This window comes from Malaclemys terrapin, chromosome 20, assembly GCF_027887155.1.
Source record: "Malaclemys terrapin pileata isolate rMalTer1 chromosome 20, rMalTer1.hap1, whole genome shotgun sequence".
In the NCBI taxonomy this organism is placed as follows: domain Eukaryota; kingdom Metazoa; phylum Chordata; order Testudines; family Emydidae; genus Malaclemys; species Malaclemys terrapin.
In genome coordinates, this window is record NC_071524.1 from 17,246,655 (window position 1) to 17,266,782 (window position 20,128).

Below are 20,128 nucleotides of genomic sequence, written 5' to 3' on the forward strand. Positions count from 1 at the left end.
ACCAGCTCTTCCACTGACTCACGATGTGACTTTATGCAAGGCCCTTAATCCCTGTGCCTCGGGTTCCCTTTAATAACATCATGCATTTATTTAGCACTTTATGGGGACGGCAAGATGGTTTACAAATGTACTTAGCAAATTGATATACAAACTTTACACTGGGATCACTTTGCCCAACACTGAGATGCAGTCAACTCTAGGGTGGATCACAAAAGCATTTTAACAACTCCCAGTAAGGGTGCACAACCATTTAGCATAGAAAGATTAAAAATCCTGTTTCATGGGTTTGAATTAAATGTTTTTTCTCCCCCCCCCCCCATCTTAAACCTTTTAGCTGCATGTACAAGAATCCTCTGGCAACCATCTGAACACTGAACAGAATCAGAACACAACAAGCGTTGACCTAGACTTTTTAGAAGATGACATCCTGGGGTCACCATCTGGTGGTGGGGCGAATCTTCAGAACTCAGACCAGCCCTGTGACATTCTCCAGCAGAGCCTGCAAGAGGCTAACATTACAGAACAGACTCTGGAGGCAGAGGCAGAACTGGACCTGGGGTCTTTCCAGCTCCCTACACTTCAGCCAGTGGTTCAGACTGCCTCTGATGGCACGCCGCAGATTTTCTCCAGTGGGGCTGACCTCATTGGGTTGCAGCAGCCTGCAGTCCTGACACATCAAGCGCTGGTGCAGCAGTCAGTGGGAGCAGACGTCGTTAATAAGGCCATCAGTGTTCAGCCTTTTCTTCAGCAGGTTGGCTTGGGGAATGTTACCATACAGCCAATTTCCAACCTTCAGGGCTTGCCTAACGGAAGCCCAAGTGGGACATTGGGAATTGGGCCGATTCAAGTAGTTGGGCAACAGGTGATGGCTATTAACCAGTCAGCTCAGCAGATCATTGCAAAACAAGTTCAGCCCTCCCAAGTGACCACCATGCCCGTTGGCAGTTACATCACCCAGACAGCACCTGAACAACAGCAGGTCACCCTCGCTTCTACGGGGGTGTCTCCACAGAACGCTGGCCTTGTCATCCAGAAAAACCTGCCCTCCGTGGCCACTACCACGCTGAACGGAAACTCCATGTTTGGGAACGTATCTGCCACCCCAGGCTCCCAACCTCTCACAGTCACGTCGAACTTAAGCAGCCCATTGGTGCAGGCCCAGAACGTGATTATCCACCGAACACCCACGCCAATTCAGCCCAAACCTGCAGGGGTCCTGCAACAGAAGCTGTACCAGATCACCCCCAAGCCATTTGGTCCCAATAATACCACCCTGACCATCCAGAACGAGGCTGCCCTGCAACAGCAGAAGGCCCAACAGAACCTGACTTTTATGGCGGGCAAACCAGGACAGAATGTGGTGCTGTCTGGATTCCCGCAAGGGCTGCCTGCCAACATGTTCAAACAACCTCCACCTCAGCAGCAAGCCCTCAGCAAACCCATGAGCGTCCACTTGCTAAACCAAGGCAGCAGTATTGTCATCCCCGCGCAGCACGTTCCTCAGGCCATGTTACAGGGTCAGAACCAGTTCCTTCTTCCTGGGCAGTTAGCAGGTGCCTCTGCTGTTCAGATACCCCAGCAGCTCTCAGCCTTGCAGGCGAACATGGGAGGACAGATCCTAACAACTTCACACCCCAGTGGCCAAGCCCACATCATAACTAGCCAAGGGCCTGGTGGACAGCTGATAACCAATCAGGCCTTGCCTGCCCAAATCCTCACCAATCAGAACATAGCTAGCCAGCTGAATCTGGGGCAGGTGCTTACATCGCAGAATGCGCATGGCACTGCTCACATTCTTTCTGCACCTATTCAGCTGCAGCCTGGTCAGGTGGGTCAGCCAACTTTGTTCCAGATGCCTGTCTCTCTAGCTGGCAGCTTGACCACTCAGAGTCAGCCCTCCGTTGCAGCCTCATTGGCCAGTGGGGCCATCAGTCAGACTGGGCAGACCGTTATCCAAGGTGTAACTCTGCCTAATCAAGTTGCTATGTTAAATTCCACTGAGAACCTCAACCAAGCTGTGAGCATTCAGGCATCTGCCACCACCAGCAGTCAGAGTCCAGGCCTCATTCAGCCACAGCCCGCTTCTGGCACCAGCCTGCTGCCAAGCAGTGACCAGTCCTCTATACTGACCGTCCAGGCTGCATCCCAGCCTCCAGCGCCACCTCCGCTTCAGTTGAATGTGCAGCAGCAGCCTTCTCAACAGCCATCACAGCTACCCGTGACTTCCCAGCCCAGCCCGAACTTGGCATCCAGTCCAGAGAAGATCATCTTGGGCCAGACAGCTGCCGGAACGGTCCTAAACCAAGATTCCATGCAGATGTTTCTGCAACAGGCAAGTGAAATATTTTAATGATCACATGAGTGGTATTGCTAGTTGGCTCACTTGTTTTAGCTATTGTGAGGAAGGCAAAGGGGAGTTATAGGATACAGGCTGCATAATCTAATCTTTCCTCATAGACTGGACACTCTACAAATGCTGTATTATAGCACGAATTATTTGTTAAAATGAAGTTTCAAAGTTGATGGGTTATCCCATCATAAGACTGCTCACTTAGTATGTGTGTTTTAATTTAAAACTGCTAGAAGAACTGGGTGGTCTCAGGGGTTTGGTAATGAGTATGTAGCCTTTTACCTACTTTGAATCTAGCCTAGGTTTGTAGTATCTGGCAGCTATTGTCATCTGCTGTCCATTCGATCACTTCTGTGGAATGAGTAGGTGGGTTAGTGGTACTTGCATCCAGATCACAAAAGCTACCATCATGGTTGGCAGTCACAGAAGAGAAGCCGATAAATAAACATGCCATGTTGACTGAGTTCCCATGGCTCCCCTAGATTGTCTCTGCTGAGGCGCATTAGTGAGGGGAGACTTGTACAGCCACTGCCTGTGTTCTTCTGTTTGTGGATAAGAGTTCAGCGTCCAGGCTTGCCAGTTCAGCATCTTCCACTATCACAAGTGTTGATGCCGTCACTATGTGCACTGTTAAGGAGTGCAGACACAAAGCAGCTGTGGTTCACCTCATCTGTTTATATAATATCAGATTAAATAAGGCTTTTCACTTCTTTTGGGGATCAGTTTAAACCATTGTATTTTTATTCTTATTCTTTAATTTAAAAAAAGATGAAGGCTTGATCCAAAGCCTGTTGAAGTCACTAAATTGCATTAGAGAGAAGATAGGAGTTTAGTCTTTTTTTCTTTTTTTTATTCCTCTTAAATATTACCTAAGAGTAGTATAATCAATTTACCATAACATTCTCACACATGCCTTTCTCCAAAAGACAATGGGCCAGATTTACCTCTGACACGAATGGACACAATACTACTGACATCATTTGAGCTGTGCCTCCCCATACTAGAGTAAAATTTGTCCCAATGTCACTAAGATCCTCTGGCAAGTTACGAGATACAGAACTAGGGTCATCTGTGAATTTTCTTTGTTTTTATATTCCTCTAAATATACTTGCTTCACCAATATGATACAGTAACTGCAGAATCCACTTAAAGTGGTCACTGTCAGCTAAGTTGGGCCCCAGATGTAATGGTAGTTTAAAAAAAGGAGAGGGGGTTGGGGGGGAGGGGTGTTACATAACCTGTTATGAATAGAAAGGTTTTTATCTTTTTAAATTCAATTAAAGTTGTTTAAATTAAAAGTCTCCTGCAGTTGGAACACAGCAACATCTTAAAAGCAATGATACTAATCACACATACGTACCTCATAGAGGTGGGGATTCATTATTTAATATATGTAAAGCAAGTAGAAGTGCAGAGAGTTGGCAATCATAATTGGTTTCACTTTGGGGTTTACAGAACCTGACTAATAATATTTAAATTACCTCTTATATAATGCTCCACATTTTCAAATCACTGTAGAAAAATTTAATTAATTAGTTGTTACAACACTCCTATGAGGTAGTTGAAAAAGTAATATTAGTCCCATTTTACAGATGGTGAATGTGAGATAAAGAGGTTAAATGACTTTCCCAAGGCTGCAGAGCCTAGTTTAGAACTCTGCCTCGGGGAGTAGAAACTGATAGTGAAACTAATCAGTCTCATTTCATTGTCTAAGTGCAAAAAGTAAACAAACAGCATCAGTGATGGTGAACAGTAAAGGGAAGCTTGAAGTTATTTAATTATTATTATTATTATTATTATTATTATTTGGATGTTGCTAGTAACACAGGTGAGGACATTTCATTTTAAACATAAGGCTTTGATCTTGACAGTGACCCTTTAACACGAAAATTTACTACCATATTCACTGTTTATTACTATATACAAGAAAAGAAATGTACAAATGTTAAAGTAACTTGAGGAGGGAAGTGTTGCAGAGATCCTAAAAAATTCACAAAAGCTGTGATCTTCAGAGACAAAAATGAACCCTAGCCTACTCTCGTCTTGCTGGGTATAGGGAGGCGGGGGACTCACTTATCTAAACCATAAATGACTTTCTATGAATCCTGCATGTACTGCACTATCTCAGCACAAGAGTAGTGAATGGCATTAAGAATAGGAATTTCAGACATGGTTCCCAAAGTCTCGACTTGGAGGTTTTTTGTTTTTATTTGCAGTTTGATATCACATCAAATTCTGTTACTGTGTAAAGCTACCATCCAGTCGGAATGTTCCCTGCATTTCACATTAGGTCTCTCAGTAGGGCATAAACTGTTGCTTTGATACAGTTTACTCCTGAGGGCATTCTGCGCCAAAAAATTAAAAATTCGGCGCACAATATTTTAAAATTCTGCAAATTTTATTTGTCTAATAAATGTGGAGGCTCCAGCGTGGCATTGGGGAGCATAGGCCACTGGCTGCACAGAGGTGGGAGATCACTGTGCAGCTTTCTTCCTCTCCTCCCCCGCCCCCCCCCCAGGATCCAAGTGTGGAGGGGCTTAATGTGGGGGGATCCAGGTGTGGGTTGAGAGGGTTCTGGGTGCAGGTGGCATCTGGATGCACAGGGGCTTGTGGGGGTGGGTTCTGGGTGCAATGGTAATGGCAGTCTGCAGGGGGGTCCAAATGAAGGTGTTTGGAGCTCAGCGGGGGAGGGTATTGGGGTGATAGAGCTCGGCAGGGGGGCCTGGGTGTGGGGGGCTCAGTGGGAGGTCCAGATGCTGGGGGGGTGGGGCTCAGTGGGGTGGGGCTCCAGGTGTGGGCTCGGTGGGGTGGGGATCTAGGTGTGGGTGGCTCAGTGGGGTGGTCCAGGTGAAAGGGGAGTGGGGCTCATTGTGGGTGAGGTTCTGAGTGCGGGGAGGAGGGCTGAGGCTCGGCAGGAAGGTCTGGGTAACGAGGGGGTCTAGATGCATGGAGGTTGGGCAGAAGCGGAAGCAGCTCCCTGAACAGGGATCCCTCCCCCCGCAGCTGAGGAGCAATGGGGCTGTGGGAGTTTGCAGAGCTTCCTGTAGCCGGGGGAGAAATCTGGGGGTGGGTCTGACACGGCCCCGGATGCTGTGCAGGGGAAGAGGAAGTCCCGTCCTCCCCAGCCCAGCCAGCGCTAGCAGCCACCAGCCAGGTCTTCCCCAGTCCCGCCTTCTGCCCCACAGTGATTTACCTCTCTGACGACTGCCCTGGGCCGCTCTTGTGGCTTTCCTGTGCTTCCCTGTCAGAAAGTCATTTTAATGCGGGGGGAAAAAAGAAATCTGTGGGGGACAAATTCTGTGCATACACAGTGGTGCAGAATTCCCCCAGGAGTAACATGGCTATGGTCAGATTCTGCAGGTTCCTGGAGGAGACTGCTGTAAAATGACTCTTACCATCTTCAGAGGAAGTAGTCTCATTTCTGAACAGTAATTTGGATCTGCCTAGTGCCTGTGAAGAGTCCTGAAAAGTATGGTACTAATATCTGGGGGTGGGCATGATGAAAAGCAAGAGCAGACACAATTTGTTTTTGACCACTGGTTGAGGTATTGTTAATAGAGTACCATTAGTAGCAAAGGCCTGAATGAATATGGGGGTTGGATGGTGAACATCAACAGAAAAAAAGGAGGAGAAAGAACCAGAAAACTGGTCAATGCTAAATTTGTTGGAAATTTCAGAAGGATCGGAGCCAGCAGCAGCAGCAATTTTATCCGGCATCCCTGAAAATGCAGCAGGAGAACAATCTGAATCAGTCCACAGTACCACCACACCTTCCAATGCCTCTGCCCATCTACAGCATAGCCACAACAGCTCTCAGCACCACAAGCAGTGTCCCAGCATCAGTGATAGTGAGCAGCAGTGCAGGCACAGCTCTGCAACCGCCTGCCAGCCGAGAGCTGACCCAGAATCAGAGTCTGGCAACGGTGGAGTCCAAAGGACCGAATCTTATACCTCAGTTCTCAGCCAGCCATTCCCAACAGGCACTGGCTTGCCAGGTAGCCCTTACCTGTTGTGATTCCACACAGCCTGCTTTGGCCTATCTTCCTTTCTTCCTTCTGTCCTTAGCTTCTGTCTAATCTGTTTGGTCCTTCCTCTTAGAGTTCCCTTTTGCTTTTTGCTTTCTCTCTCTCTGCAGGAGGGGAGGGACCAATACACAAAGACAAAATATTAGGGTATCTCGTAGATGTACACTAGCATTTTTCACATTTCAAAACAAAGATGGAAGTGGGTGGTGGTGGGGTAACCTCTATAGTAGTAACAGAAGTCGCCCTCTTGTGGTGTAATGGCAAAAATGTGATGGGAAAAGAATTCTGCTACTGGCACATTTATCTCCCGTCTAACTAGGGTGACTTTTCATGAGCAGTCTGAGGGCAGGATTATGATTCCAGTTACATTGGTGTAAGTCTGTAGTAACTGCATAGACAGTCTGGCCCTGAATCCACATGTTATAAAACTCTGTGCGAGTTTCCCAGAGAGGTGTTTTTGACTGGCCTCTGTGCTATATTGGTGGCAATGAGGCTTGCCAAAAAAAAAAGAGAAAAAAAAAAAAAAGTTAAAAAGCAAAATTGTTAATAAAATGTATGCTTTTTAAAATGTTTTTACCCGTCTCAAATGTAATCAAAAGTTTATACACACACACACACACGTACACATAAATATTCGTAAACACATTTCTATAGCAAAAGAGTTGTGCTGCATGATACCATCACATGTTGGCAAAGAGGTGGCTTGGATGATGTTGTAATAAGTCTTTTCCATCTCTTATCTCCATGATTCTAATATTTATAGCATCCAAATTCAACTCCCTAGTTCACTTTTCTATGGTGGCTCTGTATCGCTAGGAGAAGATCAAACAAAATCCAGCTGCATCTTTGTTTTAAAATATAAGCAGCTCTCTCCCTGTTTTTAGACAGCCCAGAAACAAAGGAAACTATAACTTGTTTTTATTCTGAGAAGAAAGCAATAAAGGGAGAAGAATGATGTGCATGGATGAGGGGTTCCAAGGCGTGGTTAGCAGACTTTAGGCAGAATCCAGGAACTTGGTAGCCAGAGTGATCAAATGGACCTGAGTAATTTATCACCCGTGATCATCATGTGAGCAGCCTGGAGAAGATGGGAGTTCAGACTGCAATTTAGTTCAGTTTGGAAGCTTCCAGCCAATATATAGTACATCAGCATGCTGGGCTGGGTGAGCTCCAGATGTTTTCACACCAAGGTCTGTGACTGAGGGAATTGCCTTTATATTCGGAGCCTGGGACATGTCCATGCACTGCTACATCAGCAGGCCTATTGAAGCTTTCTTTCCCCTTCCAAACGTACCCCCTTCTGGCCCTTGTTGTCAGTCTGTGGCACTTGCCTGTTCATCTACGCTCTGAATTCCTGCTGCTCTCGCTTGCTTGCCTGCAGGTTCTCACTAACGCTGGAAGCTGCTGCTGTCTTGCGATGCTTTTTCTTCTTCTGTCCCTTCACAGTTGCACGCTGCTGTCCTGGTACATTTGTGTTCCTGCCAGAGGCTTTATTATTCTTTTATTCTTTATATTTTAGTAGCAAATGGTTATAATAAGGACTGTGGTAGACTTAAAAGTGGTGTATTAGTCGAAAGGCTCTTCTTAGCCATAATAAGACTTGAGAACTTGTCTTTATAATAGATCAGTTTCACCCCTGTAATTTAGAAAAGAGCGTGATATTGACCTGGCTCTCATATCAGGGGACTCACAATGGCCAATGCCTTCATAGGGTTAGCACCATTAAAAATGCTGGTTGGCTCTAATGTAGTGGTACTATGTACTATGCAGGGAACCAATGGACTCAGGCTTGCTCCTTTGAGTGGAGGGCATTTTCATTTTGATTAGCTCCTGTGGGAAAGGAGCGAAAGGTATGCCTAGTGTTGTTCTAAGCAATTCAAAGAGAGCTTAGGAAGGAGCTAAGATGGTGCAATACAGAGGAGGGTAAATAAAATTGAGGAGGTTCTTGTGTCCCATGGGGGGCTCAGATGAGGAGAGGGGCTCTAGGGGAGGAACCTAAATACATTCTAAAAATAAAGTTGGACACCCTCTCCCTCCCCTTTTTCATGGTGCCACAATTGTGGGGCAAAAGGGCTGGGCTTTATTTAAATTCACACACACTGGTACAAACACTGTACCCCTGCAGTAAGGCTTTCTAGGGAAAGGTTGGCTACGGTGGCTGAGACTTGGAGCTGTTTTCAGAAGCTAAGGGACACCCATAGACGATGCCTTTCAATTTTTATTCCCAAGTTGTTTGTTTTACTGATTTAAAAACATTTTTGAAGGTAGCTTCTAAGCAGATGAGCCAGTGCAATGAATCTGCAGCTGATAGTACTGTGCCCACAAGAATTCCCGGTGGAAGGTCTGAGAGCTGGAAACTCTGCCCCTGAAATCTCACTCTACGGATGCTCTGGTTAGCTCAAAGAAGCGCTTCTCTTGAATCAACCAGAGGGGGAGAGTGGTAGAAAGAGCTCAGTTCCTCAAGCCGTTTTGGCCATAGGCAATGCCTCGGTAAACCCCTTCACAGAGTGACTTGAGTTCAGTGAGGTTTCTGGACTTAAAAGTAGTTTGGGAGCCCCAGGCATTTTATGTTTTAAGAGTGGTTTGCACTGCAGTACAGTCTAAGGATCTATCTGCACAGCAGAAGTTGTGCACAGGCAAGCCTATTTGGTCTGGCTTGAATCCAGATAGCACAGGTAACAGTAGTAGTGAAGAGCGTGCAGCTTGTGAGCGGAGTACCTACCCAGGGTCTGTACTGGATCTGTACTCCTCGTGCTGAAGCCTGCACTGTGCAGTCATCACTGTTATCATTGCCAGCGCTAGCTCAGGTACGCTTTTCCTGTGTGGACATACCCTAAAATGCCTGAAGGACATGCGAGGATTGTGGTGAGACACATCAGTCCTAACTAACTTATTCTCTGTTTCTTTCTTTGTTTCAGTTACCCACAGGGCAACAGAAGCTCCCTGGAGCCTCCCCATCCCATTCGCTACCTCATCCTCCAATGGGGGAGAGTCCCCAGCTCCAGCCCGCACACCTCTCACAGATGCAGTCCCCCCACCAGTCCCGTCCTCCGTCACAGCCACAGCCACTTTCCCGACCACCCTCCCGGCCTCACTCCAGGCCTCCCTCCCAGCCACAAACTTTGTCCAGGCCTCCTTCTGAACCCCTCTCCCGGTCCTGCACCCCTCAAACGCAAATGCAGAACTTGTACGTGATACAGAATCAAATCACATCATCCCCCCACGGTCCCACCCAGCACCCCTTACGGCCCCCGTCGCAGCCTCAGGTACAGTTCCAGCCACCCCAGTCTCAGGCCGAAGGGCAACCTCAGCTGGCAACACCTCCACATCTGCAGCTACAAGTTCAGCTTGCCACTCAGATCCCGCCCCAGTCTGAGACCCAGGTGCCGGCACGGCTGCAATCCCAGATCCAGGCTCCAGCCGAGTCTCAGCATACTCATTCCCCACATTTCCAGTTCCCTTCCCAGGGCCAAATCAAGCCGCCAGTCCCAACTCAGACCCTTCACCTAACACCGGAACAACAGAGGAGTTTTCAGATGGTCCCAAATCAATTCCAGACACTCTCTGCAATTCCAAATCCCGCTCCTCAGCAGAAGCAGCTATTGGACAGGTTCCAGCAGGTAAATAATTACCATCAAAGAGGGTAAATTAAACTTGGCCTGGGTCTGTAGAAATATAACTCTCTAGAAATGAAAAATACACCCCCATACATCAAGGAGAATGGATGGGTCAAAGGGATTAGAAATTGGAGATTTTCAGTCTAGTTTCTTCTGGACAGATATGCAAATCACAAAAGTCACCACCTTAAAAAACGATCATCTGGACTACCAAGGTTATATCTTGTTTTGTTTGGTTTTAAAATAGTACTCGGGGAAGGAATTATCTTGATTTTAGTATCATGAGCACATTGTCAGCCTTTAGGAAACCGTAACAATGTAGAACAGTTTCTAAATTGTTTTGGGGCTGTTTAAGGGCTTGTCTACACAAACTTTTAGTTTGCAGCAAGCTTTACCCCGTGCTAGCCTGCTGCGCATTAACAGTTTTAGTTCACTTTGAGAGTCCCATTTCAAAGAGGACTAGATTAAAGTGAATTAACTAACTCTTAACGTCTGTTAGCATATGAACAGTTAGTCCCCAGCAAACTAGTGCAAGATAGATTCATACCCCAGTTTGCCAAAAACTAATTGTTCATGTAGACAAGCCCTGAGTGTATCTTTGCTACCAACTACTATGTAAATAGTACATAAAATAAACAATTATTTAATATTTAGGACTTACAGGGTTTGGCCTCTTCCAAGTTCTTTAGCAACATGAATTACTCAAGAACCAAAACAGGGAGAGAAATTTTTGGACAAAGAGATAAAAGCAAACACATGCTCCTGTGAAAAGTGCCCCATGGGATCTTTCCTACTCACGCAGCGCAGACCGAGCTCAACCCGGCTGGGGTCTCAGCCTGTTTCCAGGGAGTCTGAGGGCTTGCCTGCACTACCAAATGCAGTCACCTCAAGTCGAAGTACAGCTACTGCAATAATTAAAGCGATGGTTCATATTCACACTTGCTCCTTCTGTCTGTGGTGCGCGTCCTCACCAGGAGCACTTCCACTGACTGAAATGGGGCATTATGGAATACTTGGCAGCTCTGGGGATGACAGCCTCATCATCCCCAGGCAGGGGGTTCACAGCTGGCCCCCCCCCACCCGATAACCCGAGCTGTCAGCCCAGCAGATTCACAGCTGTGAGTGCCCCCTGCCACGGGGCTGACAATGCAGGGCTTGATTTCACAGCGGGAGCCTACCAGCAATGAATTTGACATTCTTGTCAATTTCTCAGCTGCTATTATTTCACTTTTTGACTCTGGCTGTCAGCTCTATGTGGGGCTCACAGCAGTGAACCTGCACCCCATTGACAGCTCAGACTGTCGGGGCTGGGGTGGGGGAAGGGCTCCAGCTGTCAGCCCCTTTGGGGTGTAGTGGGACACTTACATCAGCGGAAACACCATTGTAGTGTAGACACTGACATAACTGGGTCATCGTAAGCTGCCTTATGTTGACCTAACAATAGTGTAAACCAAGCCTAAGTATTAGTACTTTGAACTTTGAGCCCTGGAGTTGGAGGTCACAATCCATTCAAATTCATGTTAATGGGTTGATTCCCATTAACTTCAGTGAGAGCTGGCTCGGGCCTTATGTCTCAGAAAGCATCAGAAAAATTCTTTACAATCCACATTTCAAATATTGTCTTTACTGTCACTTTATCTGCAGGGGAAAGGGGAGCCAAACTCAGTTTTTTTAAAAACTGCATATTAAAAATAAATTTCCCTTGAAAGGACTTAGACTGGGATCCAGTCTGCTGTATTTCAAGCACACAGGGCATGTTGATGTGATTTTAAATTCTTGTCGTTGACAGACCTGGAGATTCCCACTGCTAAGCAAAGACCTTTTTTTGTTTCCTTTACATTCACCGCCTAACACTGTGAGATCCTGGGGCTATAGGATGGAAGCCAGTGGACTGTGTTGGAAACATGAGAGCATGGGAGGGTCCCTTTCTTCCCATGTTTTGCTGCTGGGTTGAAATATTTATGGTACATAGCAGATTAAAAAGGAAGGCAGAAGGATAAAATGTACCAAAAGATGGTGCTAGGGCATCTTTTCAGCCTCTGTCATTTATCCAACACAGGTGCCCCAGGGGATTATCCTGCAAACGAAACACCAGACTTCCACCAGCCAGGTGTCATCAGCTTTGAGCCACTTCAGCAGCCAGCCTTCATCTGTCCTGGTTAGCAGCCAAGGACAGCCAGTAGCGGTGACAACAACGCAAGCACCAGTCCACAGCCACCCATCTGTCCCCGCTGCAGTCCAGCCTTCTACTGCAGGTTCGAGTGAGGTGGTTCCTGTGCTTGGGAAGGGCCAAGTACAAGGAGGGAGCGGGAGGAGGAGGTGGTAGTGGAGGAGGGCAGCCAGCGCAGCTCGCAGCATTGCTGCAGATCAAAACAACATCGACGTGTAAGCTGCTAAAACCATGCCTTGTGCGTGCTCAGGGACGGGAAACCGTCTGGGAAGGGGAAATTCTGCTGGACTGTGACTTTCAACTTCCTCTTTCTCCCCCTTTTTTCCCTCCACACTTCAAAGTGCCTATACAGTAAGAAAAGCTATTCTAAAAATGATGTTGGGAAGTTCATCATCTGTCTCTCTAAGGGTCTGATTCTGTGAGCTGCTGAGTGCCCTCAAATTTCATTGAAGTCCAAGTGTCAAATGCTGCTCTCATTCACAGAGTATAAATCTGAAGTAACTCAATTGATTGGGGGGCAACATGGTGGAGCAGATATGGGCCCTGGATGGAGAGTCAAGACATCCTTAATACCAGTTCTGCTACTCACCTTCTGTGTCGCTTTGGCCAAGACGCTTACCTCTTTCAGCCACCAGTTCTCCGTCTGAAAAACAGGAATAATTCTGTTTACCTTCTTATGTAAAGCTCTTTGAAACCCATGGGTGAAATTCATCCCATGCTGAAGGCTAGTTTAGGGTCAGTGCACCACATAATTCTCATGTAAACCCTAATGTAAAGATTTAAGTGGGACTTAAATCATGCACAGGCCTTATGCTTTTTACTTACACACGCACACGCACACACACACACACACACACACACACACACACACACACACACACACACACACACACCCCTACCTACAGGTGCTCTGTATTCCCCCCCCCCCCCCCCCCCCATATTTACTTATTTAGATTTATTCACTGTGCCTATCAGGTGCTTCCATGCACTTTCACAAATGGGAAATGGATACCGTTTTTAATGTTATGCCCATGGTACACTGAACAGACTAATCTGAGGTATTGATAAAAAGGTCCACATATTTTCATTTGTTAAAAAAGAAAGGAAAAAAACCATATTTACAGTGTGGTTGTATTTTGATTTTCAGTCACTTTCTGCTCTGCTGGCAGTAATGATTTTTGCATGAGTATAAAACTAAGATTTCTCCCACTTATAGTTGTTAAGATCCCCTGGCACATGTCTCAAGAGTAGAGGTGTTTAGCCCTGGTGTCCTGATAATTGCATTCTGCTTCCCTACAGTTCCCTGAATTAGTATTCAGTTGAATTAGGTGGTCGTCTTTTTCACTTCCTTTGCTGCCCTGTTGTGGAGTGTTGCTGTGTGCTGTTAAACAGCTGGCAGAGGTGGCTGCATTTCAGTGATAGCTGAAGTAATGGGCAAAATTTTCAAAAGCACTTAAGTCATTTAGGTGCCTTTGAAAATTTTGCCCAATACTTCTAGATAGTCTATAAAGATTCTTCAAGACGGAATATGCTGCAGGAATCCAAGACCTGTTGCTATTGTTGATTAAACTTGGAGCTTGTTCTAAAATCTGCTTATATTTGCTAGGTATAGCTGCTCCAGTTCCTGCAGAGAGTAAAACATTTTCCAGTGGCGCCACATCTGTTTCTGGGGGGAAAGTGACTACAGTGCCAGGGAAACCAGGAACACCTCTTGCCGTACAGCAGCCAGTTCAGGTGAGAGCTTCATTTCTAATGCTTCTTCACAGTAGTTTGTCCATTTCAAGGATGAACAAAACTTACTGAGTTTCACTCCAGGTTTGTTCTTTTTGTGTGAGAAGAAGGAATTAAGTTTCAGAAACCATTTGACTTTGGCATATAATTGTTTGATTTTATAAGTACTATGAACTCTTAAACAAAAAGAAAACAAATAATTATCCCTATTAATATTAATTAGACCACTGGGGAAGGGAGCTTTGTTCCTCTTCCTTGAGGGAATTAATGTGCTTCCCAATTTATTTAATGGCATGCAAATACTGTTGGGATGTACGTTCTAGAAGTGCAAGTTAAAATAATTATATATCAAAAAAGATTTATTCATAGATGTTTGCATTTCAACACCAAGGAATTCCATTCTGAGTCATTTCACTGATGACTGACATCCTCTTGGCGAGTAGTTTCTTGCTGTGTGTTTTGATAATCAATTTGTAGTCATTAAAATCATATTGGGATCCCAATTAAAAGAGATCCTTTGCTTCTTCTGCAGGCCAAGCCTGGAGTGATTAGCTCTATCTCTGGCCTGAATCTTGGAAAAGGCCCCTTGCAGATCCAGGTAGTTGGGAAAGGATTATCACAACTCATGCCCTCAGTCCCAGTCCCATCCCAGCAGCAGGTGAGTTTACACAAATGTTTATTTCCTTCAAATAATAGCTCAGTTTTTTTTAACTATTCTGTCAGTGAGGAAGTTTGAAAGGAAGCTGTGTGTTTTCTGCTACCTGAAAGCTGCCATGTTTAAAGTGAGCAAAGCTGTTTCTCTTAGTCGTCAGCAAGAATTATCCCTTTTCTTCTGCACTTTGTCCAGAATCTCCAAAATCATCCAACTGATTTCCTCCTGCCCACAATCCCACTTTATTCTCCAATTTCCTTGTACTAATTTACGGAACAGAAAGAGTTCTTTCTAATGTGAGCTGGATGGTTCCTCCGTTAGGTCATCCTTCTCTGCAGAGTAAAACTAATCTATTGATTACTAAGTCCTTTCATGTGCATTCTTTTTCCTTACCAGTACGATAGTAAGCTTGGAAGTCTGAAAAAAACTCCTACACTACAGCCCAGCAAAGAAGCTTGGTAAGTATTTGCCAGAGAGCGTGTGTTGGAGCCTAAGAAGTTAAAGAAAGCAGTGTAAGGGTAACAGTAACATCACATGCGTAGTAAGATTAAAGTTTAACAGACTAACCGGCATCTGGGTTAACTCTGGAGTCCTGCAGTGTTGTGCACCGTAATCCACTCTATGGGGGAGGAAACATGATACTTTATCATGGCATGGCAATTCTCGGTAACCTAGCATGCCCTTCAGTGCCTCTCCAGAGGGCCCCATGGGTGACACTGGTTGAATGTATATTTCACACTGAAGAGAATAATTCTTCCAGAATTTTGCTGTGGTTCTTTTCCTGTATGGTCAGTCATTCTTCCTTCTCCCTGATTGCACTCATCCTCCTTTTGCGTTAGTGTGTTTAGCATGAGCGTGCATACACACACACGCACGCACCTATAACATAGCCAGCTATGTGTTACACTGCTTTTGTTTATATCCGTGTGTGCCTGTCTGCACATAGTACTTCACACCTGCACAGCAGACCACATTCCATCACTGCCCATTTTAGCTCAACCCACTTTATTGTTAGTGGCAGGAGGATGAGACTATTTTAACTGGAAGATAAATTACATTTTCCTTAATTAGTAAAACGGTGTAGTAATATAATTTGAAGGCTCCCAGGGGGCACTTTTATAATTGAGTTATAGGATGTCTGAGTCACATTCCATGTATCCAAAGAACCTTTCATCTGTTCTATGATCCTCTTGCTGCTGCCCAGAAATCTCACAAGATGCTATATAATTCAGTTATGAGTGCCCCTTGGCAACCATAAAACTACATACAATATTAGCAGGGATAGGTAATTGTGTGTGTGTGTGTTCCTCGTGTGTGCACATATGTGTATTTCATGTTCCACACACATAAAACTGCTCATTTTCTGCAGACATAGAAGGTAAGCTTTAGAGCATCTCTGTATATCATGCTTCAGTCACTGCAAACAGCCTATATATATATATATTGGAAGGAGGCGCAATAAGAATTTCAACCACTCAGCATAATGCTTTTATAGATATCTCTGCTTTTGAGTCTGTGTTTTCCATACACTTTGTACAACTGTCTGACTTGTCCTTTTTTTTTTTTTTTTAGTTTCTTGGAACAGTTACATAAACATCAGGGAGCAGTGTTGCACCCTGACTATAAAACTTCATTCCGATCGTTTGAAGATGCCTTACAAAGGCTTCTACCCTATCATGTCTACCAGGGGATGCTTCCCTCTACCCACGACTATAGAAAGGGTAAGTTCAGCTGTGTATACAAGGAAGGATGGTAACTAATAGTCCAAGAACTATAGCAAAGTGTTTTAAATTTAGCAGGGCTTCGCTAAGCAACAGAATGGAGGGGGATCTCACCCTCAGGAAGTAAACTCAGGCCTCTTCTTCTGATGTTGGCATGAGAGAGATCACTGTTGGTGAGTCACGGGGGAAAATGGATTTGTCCAGCCATGAAAAGAGAGAAGTAAACTCCACTCCAGAAAAAAGATAAAATCCCCAAAACCTGAATAAACTTCCTGGAAGCACATGTTTGAAATCTGGCAGTGTCTCAGCCCTTTAAACTTTCAAAGCTAGATAAACTGAGTTCTATCACAGGCTTCTGTGTTTGGAGCTTTTGGAGGAGACCTTAAAAAGAGAGTCCTTGTCTGCTTAGTAAGGCCACTAATAATCCCTTAGGGTTTTTCATAAGAGTTGGAGTTTACCCTGGTATCCTTGGTCAAAAGTTCTCTTTCCCCTGTTGCTGCTTTGCAGTTTGCCATCCTCCACTCCAGAAGTGGCTGCATTTCATAGATTCCAAGGCCAGAAAGGACCATTGTGCTCATCTAGTCTGACCTGTATAACACAGACCATAGAACTTCCCCCAAAATAATTTTAGTAGTGCTGTGCATAGTTTGTAAAAGACCCCTCAAGCATCCAGGCTTTGTAGAAGAGAAAACTATGAGTAGTTTTAATACATAGTGCTGTACACTTTCAAAGTTTATTACAAACGTTAATTAACAATTTTAAACTCATTCACTTTATCTGTGTGGTATATGTGCCTTATGAAGTTTTCCACCTTATCAGTTAGTGCAGGGAGTTCAACCGCTTCTTCCCATGTAGTTGTATCATTCTTCTCTTTGTGAGGAATATTACCTAACCCATCTTGTCTCTCTAATATCCTGGTACCAATACAGCTACAGCAACACTGCATATAGCTTTGTGTGGAGTGTCATTTTTTATTTATTTCCACTAAGAAAGATGATAAACCTGTTTGTTATAATGTGCATTTGATGCAGAAAGGATCACTTTCCCTAGTGTTAAAATTCAGGGAAAAAGCATTGTTATATTAATTGTCTGCAGGCTATGATTTTCATTTACTCTAAATGATATCCATATGTAAAATAATGAACAGGATAGAGAATGTGAATCAGGCGCTCTTATTTATCCTCCTATAACAGAAGAATAAGGGGAGCATTTTATTAAATTGAAAGGCAACACATTGAAAACTGATAACATACATTGATGTGCCATACATAATTAACCTATGGAAATCATAACCACAAGATATGATGGAGGCCAGAAGCTTAGCAGGACTCAAGGGATTTATCCATGTATATGAATAATGAGAACATCCACGGTTACATTAGACAGGATACAAAATATATTATATGGACATAACCTCTTCTTCTGGGGGAGGGAGGAGATTAGGAAGAAATTTCCCTTTGGGTAAATTAGTCCGTAGTTGTCCTTTTAGGGTGTTTTGTGTCCCTTCCACTGAAGCATCTAGTATTGTCCACTGACAGAGACAGTATATTGACCTAGATGGGCCCTTGGTCTGATCCAGTCTGGCAATTCTTGTGTTCCTCAAAACTGTCTGCGGAAGCACTCTTCTACTCCAAATGTCGAGTTGATTCACTGCTTGGCGCTGTACTGCAATCCAGACAGAAAGCCAGCTCCTGGCCTGGCAATGATCTGCAGTCTCAAATCCTGAATGTGTAGAGAGAGTTTAAAACCGCTTGATGTTACATAGAGAAAAATATCTCTTGTCTCAATGGTCCCTTGCCCCTCTAAGCTATGAGACCAATCACATGATCATGTTCACAATTAAAACCAGCCACATACTTTAGGAAGAAACCTAAGCTGATGTGGAAAGCATTTGAAGGAGCAATCACAATTGCGGCTGCTGAGTCCTCTAGTAACACTAATGTTGATATAGAATGTTAGTCCTGTTTCTGTATTTACCTTGTCATATCAAATGTCTTTCAGGGAATGGAGACTTTCCTTTCAGACCTAACGAGGTAGCCCCAGCAATGCCTTTATACAAAAAACCAAATAGCCTTCTTTCTTTACCTCTTCTTTTAGTAGATGAAGAGTTTGAAACAGTGTCCACCCAACTGCTGAAACGCACACAAGCTATGTTGAACAAATATCGTCTGCTGCTCTTAGAGGAGTCTCGGGTAAGATTGGCCTTTATGTGCTACTGTGCTCAATGGTATGATGGTCAGCATGATTATTGGTCTGCTCTAATCTATCCTATGCATTTGTAATGAGAGTTTAAATTGCAGTTTCACTTACTAAATATGACCATGTTGAGGAATAAGGGCTCAATCCTGCACTGTTGAAGTCAGTGGGAGTTTTTCACTTGATTTCAGTTAGAACAGGATCAAGCTGTAAGTAGGGAGACTGGGGAAAAGGCTGTTACCTTTGGGAGGAACTCATCACAACTACGTCAATTAATGTTTTCATTTTACTTTTAAATTGAAACAGGACATTTCAATTTAAAACTAAAATAAAACATGAATTTACATAGGTCCCTTCCAGTCCTATGATTCTATGATTAGTGAGGGGTAATTTTGCAGCAAGCCTGGAACTTTTTTTTTTAAATGGGGACAGGAAAGCTTGGTCACCCCAGAAATATGACACATTAACTTAGATTATAAGTTTATATTAAAATTGTGACTCCTTATCTGTGCTGTAAGAAAGGCAGAGATTCCGTACTATAAACCACTACCCAAAAGCCCTTCCCAAATGTCTAAGTGAGGAAAAGTGCTTTCCAGTGCATGGATGAGACTTGTGCCAGCTCCATGAGAACAAGCACTATTCAGTGACATGTCAAGGTAATTCACCATTGTGTTAGTGCTTGTTTCCCTAAAGCAGAAGCTGGAGAGGCTTGTAGGTTATGATTGGGCCCCTAATTTCTGTACTGTGGTTACTGTGCCTTTCTTTTCCTCCACCCCTCACCTGTTTTTCATTTTTGGTCTGCAGAGAGTCAGCCCTTCTGCAGAGATGGTGATGATCGATCGAATGTTTATTCAGGAAGAAAAGACCATGTTGGCTCTTGATAAACAGCTGGCAAAGGAGAAACCAGGTTAGGGAGACATTATTTCTATCTGTGCTCCTCACTTACTCATATGCTGCTCCTCCCACCTCTCCCTAGACACAGTATTTTCCTACCTTTTAAAGTTACTAAGGGAGGAGTGGAAAACTTGTAAACCAGTGAGCTGGCCCATGCCAGCGCTCCGCCAACTTCATCTGAATACAGAAGGGTCAGTCTGCAGAGACTGCACGTCCCATTTTACAATGCTTCCGTATGATCTGAGTAGAAGGCTGCTCAGAACAAGATGGAGCAGTGTGTGTTGGGTTCCGTAGGCTCCTCCATCTGGCCGTCTGTATCAAAGAAGTCAGTGGCTGCAGTCTTCTCCATTTTATACAAATTAGGTGCAGTCTGTAGGCTCCTGATAAATTGCTTACAGTTCTCGGTTGCCCTAATTTTGGGTGCCTTTATACTAATGGGTTTGTGTAAATTTATGGCATCTTTTCACAGTAATATATATTTGCTTGGCTCAACTTGAAAAGCTGGAAAGAGCCTTGGAACAAGGAGAAAATCTGTGCAGCCTAGAGAAGAAAGAGCAACTAGGCAGTGGTGTCTGTAACATGAACAGCCAAATTACCAGGGCTCTGAAATGGTTCCTGCTGGGCACTCATGATCAAAGGAACACAGGTGGCTTTTTGAATGATTGTGTTCCTCTCCTTGTGTGTTCAGTGAAAGCACATGGGGAAGGCTGAGCCAGTAAGGGACTAAACCATATAGGAGGCAGAAGGAGAGAAAATTAGCTAAGAGAAAAAG

General features: G+C 44.6%; 1 protein-coding gene across 4 annotated transcripts in view; it reads left to right on the forward strand.

The window, feature by feature from the left end:
* BICRA (BRD4 interacting chromatin remodeling complex associated protein) overlaps positions 1-20,128 on the forward strand; it is a 126,958-nt gene that overhangs the window by 96,929 nt on the left and 9,901 nt on the right. For 2 of the 4 annotated variants that reach the window (XM_054010212.1, XM_054010213.1), the window contains 10 exons: positions 335-2,332; positions 6,028-6,345; positions 9,294-9,995; positions 12,052-12,247; positions 13,769-13,896; positions 14,426-14,551; positions 14,942-15,003; positions 16,118-16,266; positions 18,364-18,458; positions 19,267-19,369. In XM_054010212.1, the coding sequence (XP_053866187.1) occupies positions 335-2,332; positions 6,028-6,345; positions 9,294-9,995; positions 12,052-12,247; positions 13,769-13,896; positions 14,426-14,551; positions 14,942-15,003; positions 16,118-16,266; positions 18,364-18,458; positions 19,267-19,369 (3,877 nt within the window). The remainder of the gene's footprint in view (positions 1-334; positions 2,333-6,027; positions 6,346-9,293; positions 9,996-12,051; positions 12,248-13,768; positions 13,897-14,425; positions 14,552-14,941; positions 15,004-16,117; positions 16,267-18,363; positions 18,459-19,266; positions 19,370-20,128) is intronic. The other 2 variants (XM_054010214.1, XM_054010215.1) reach the window with 2 other exon arrangements.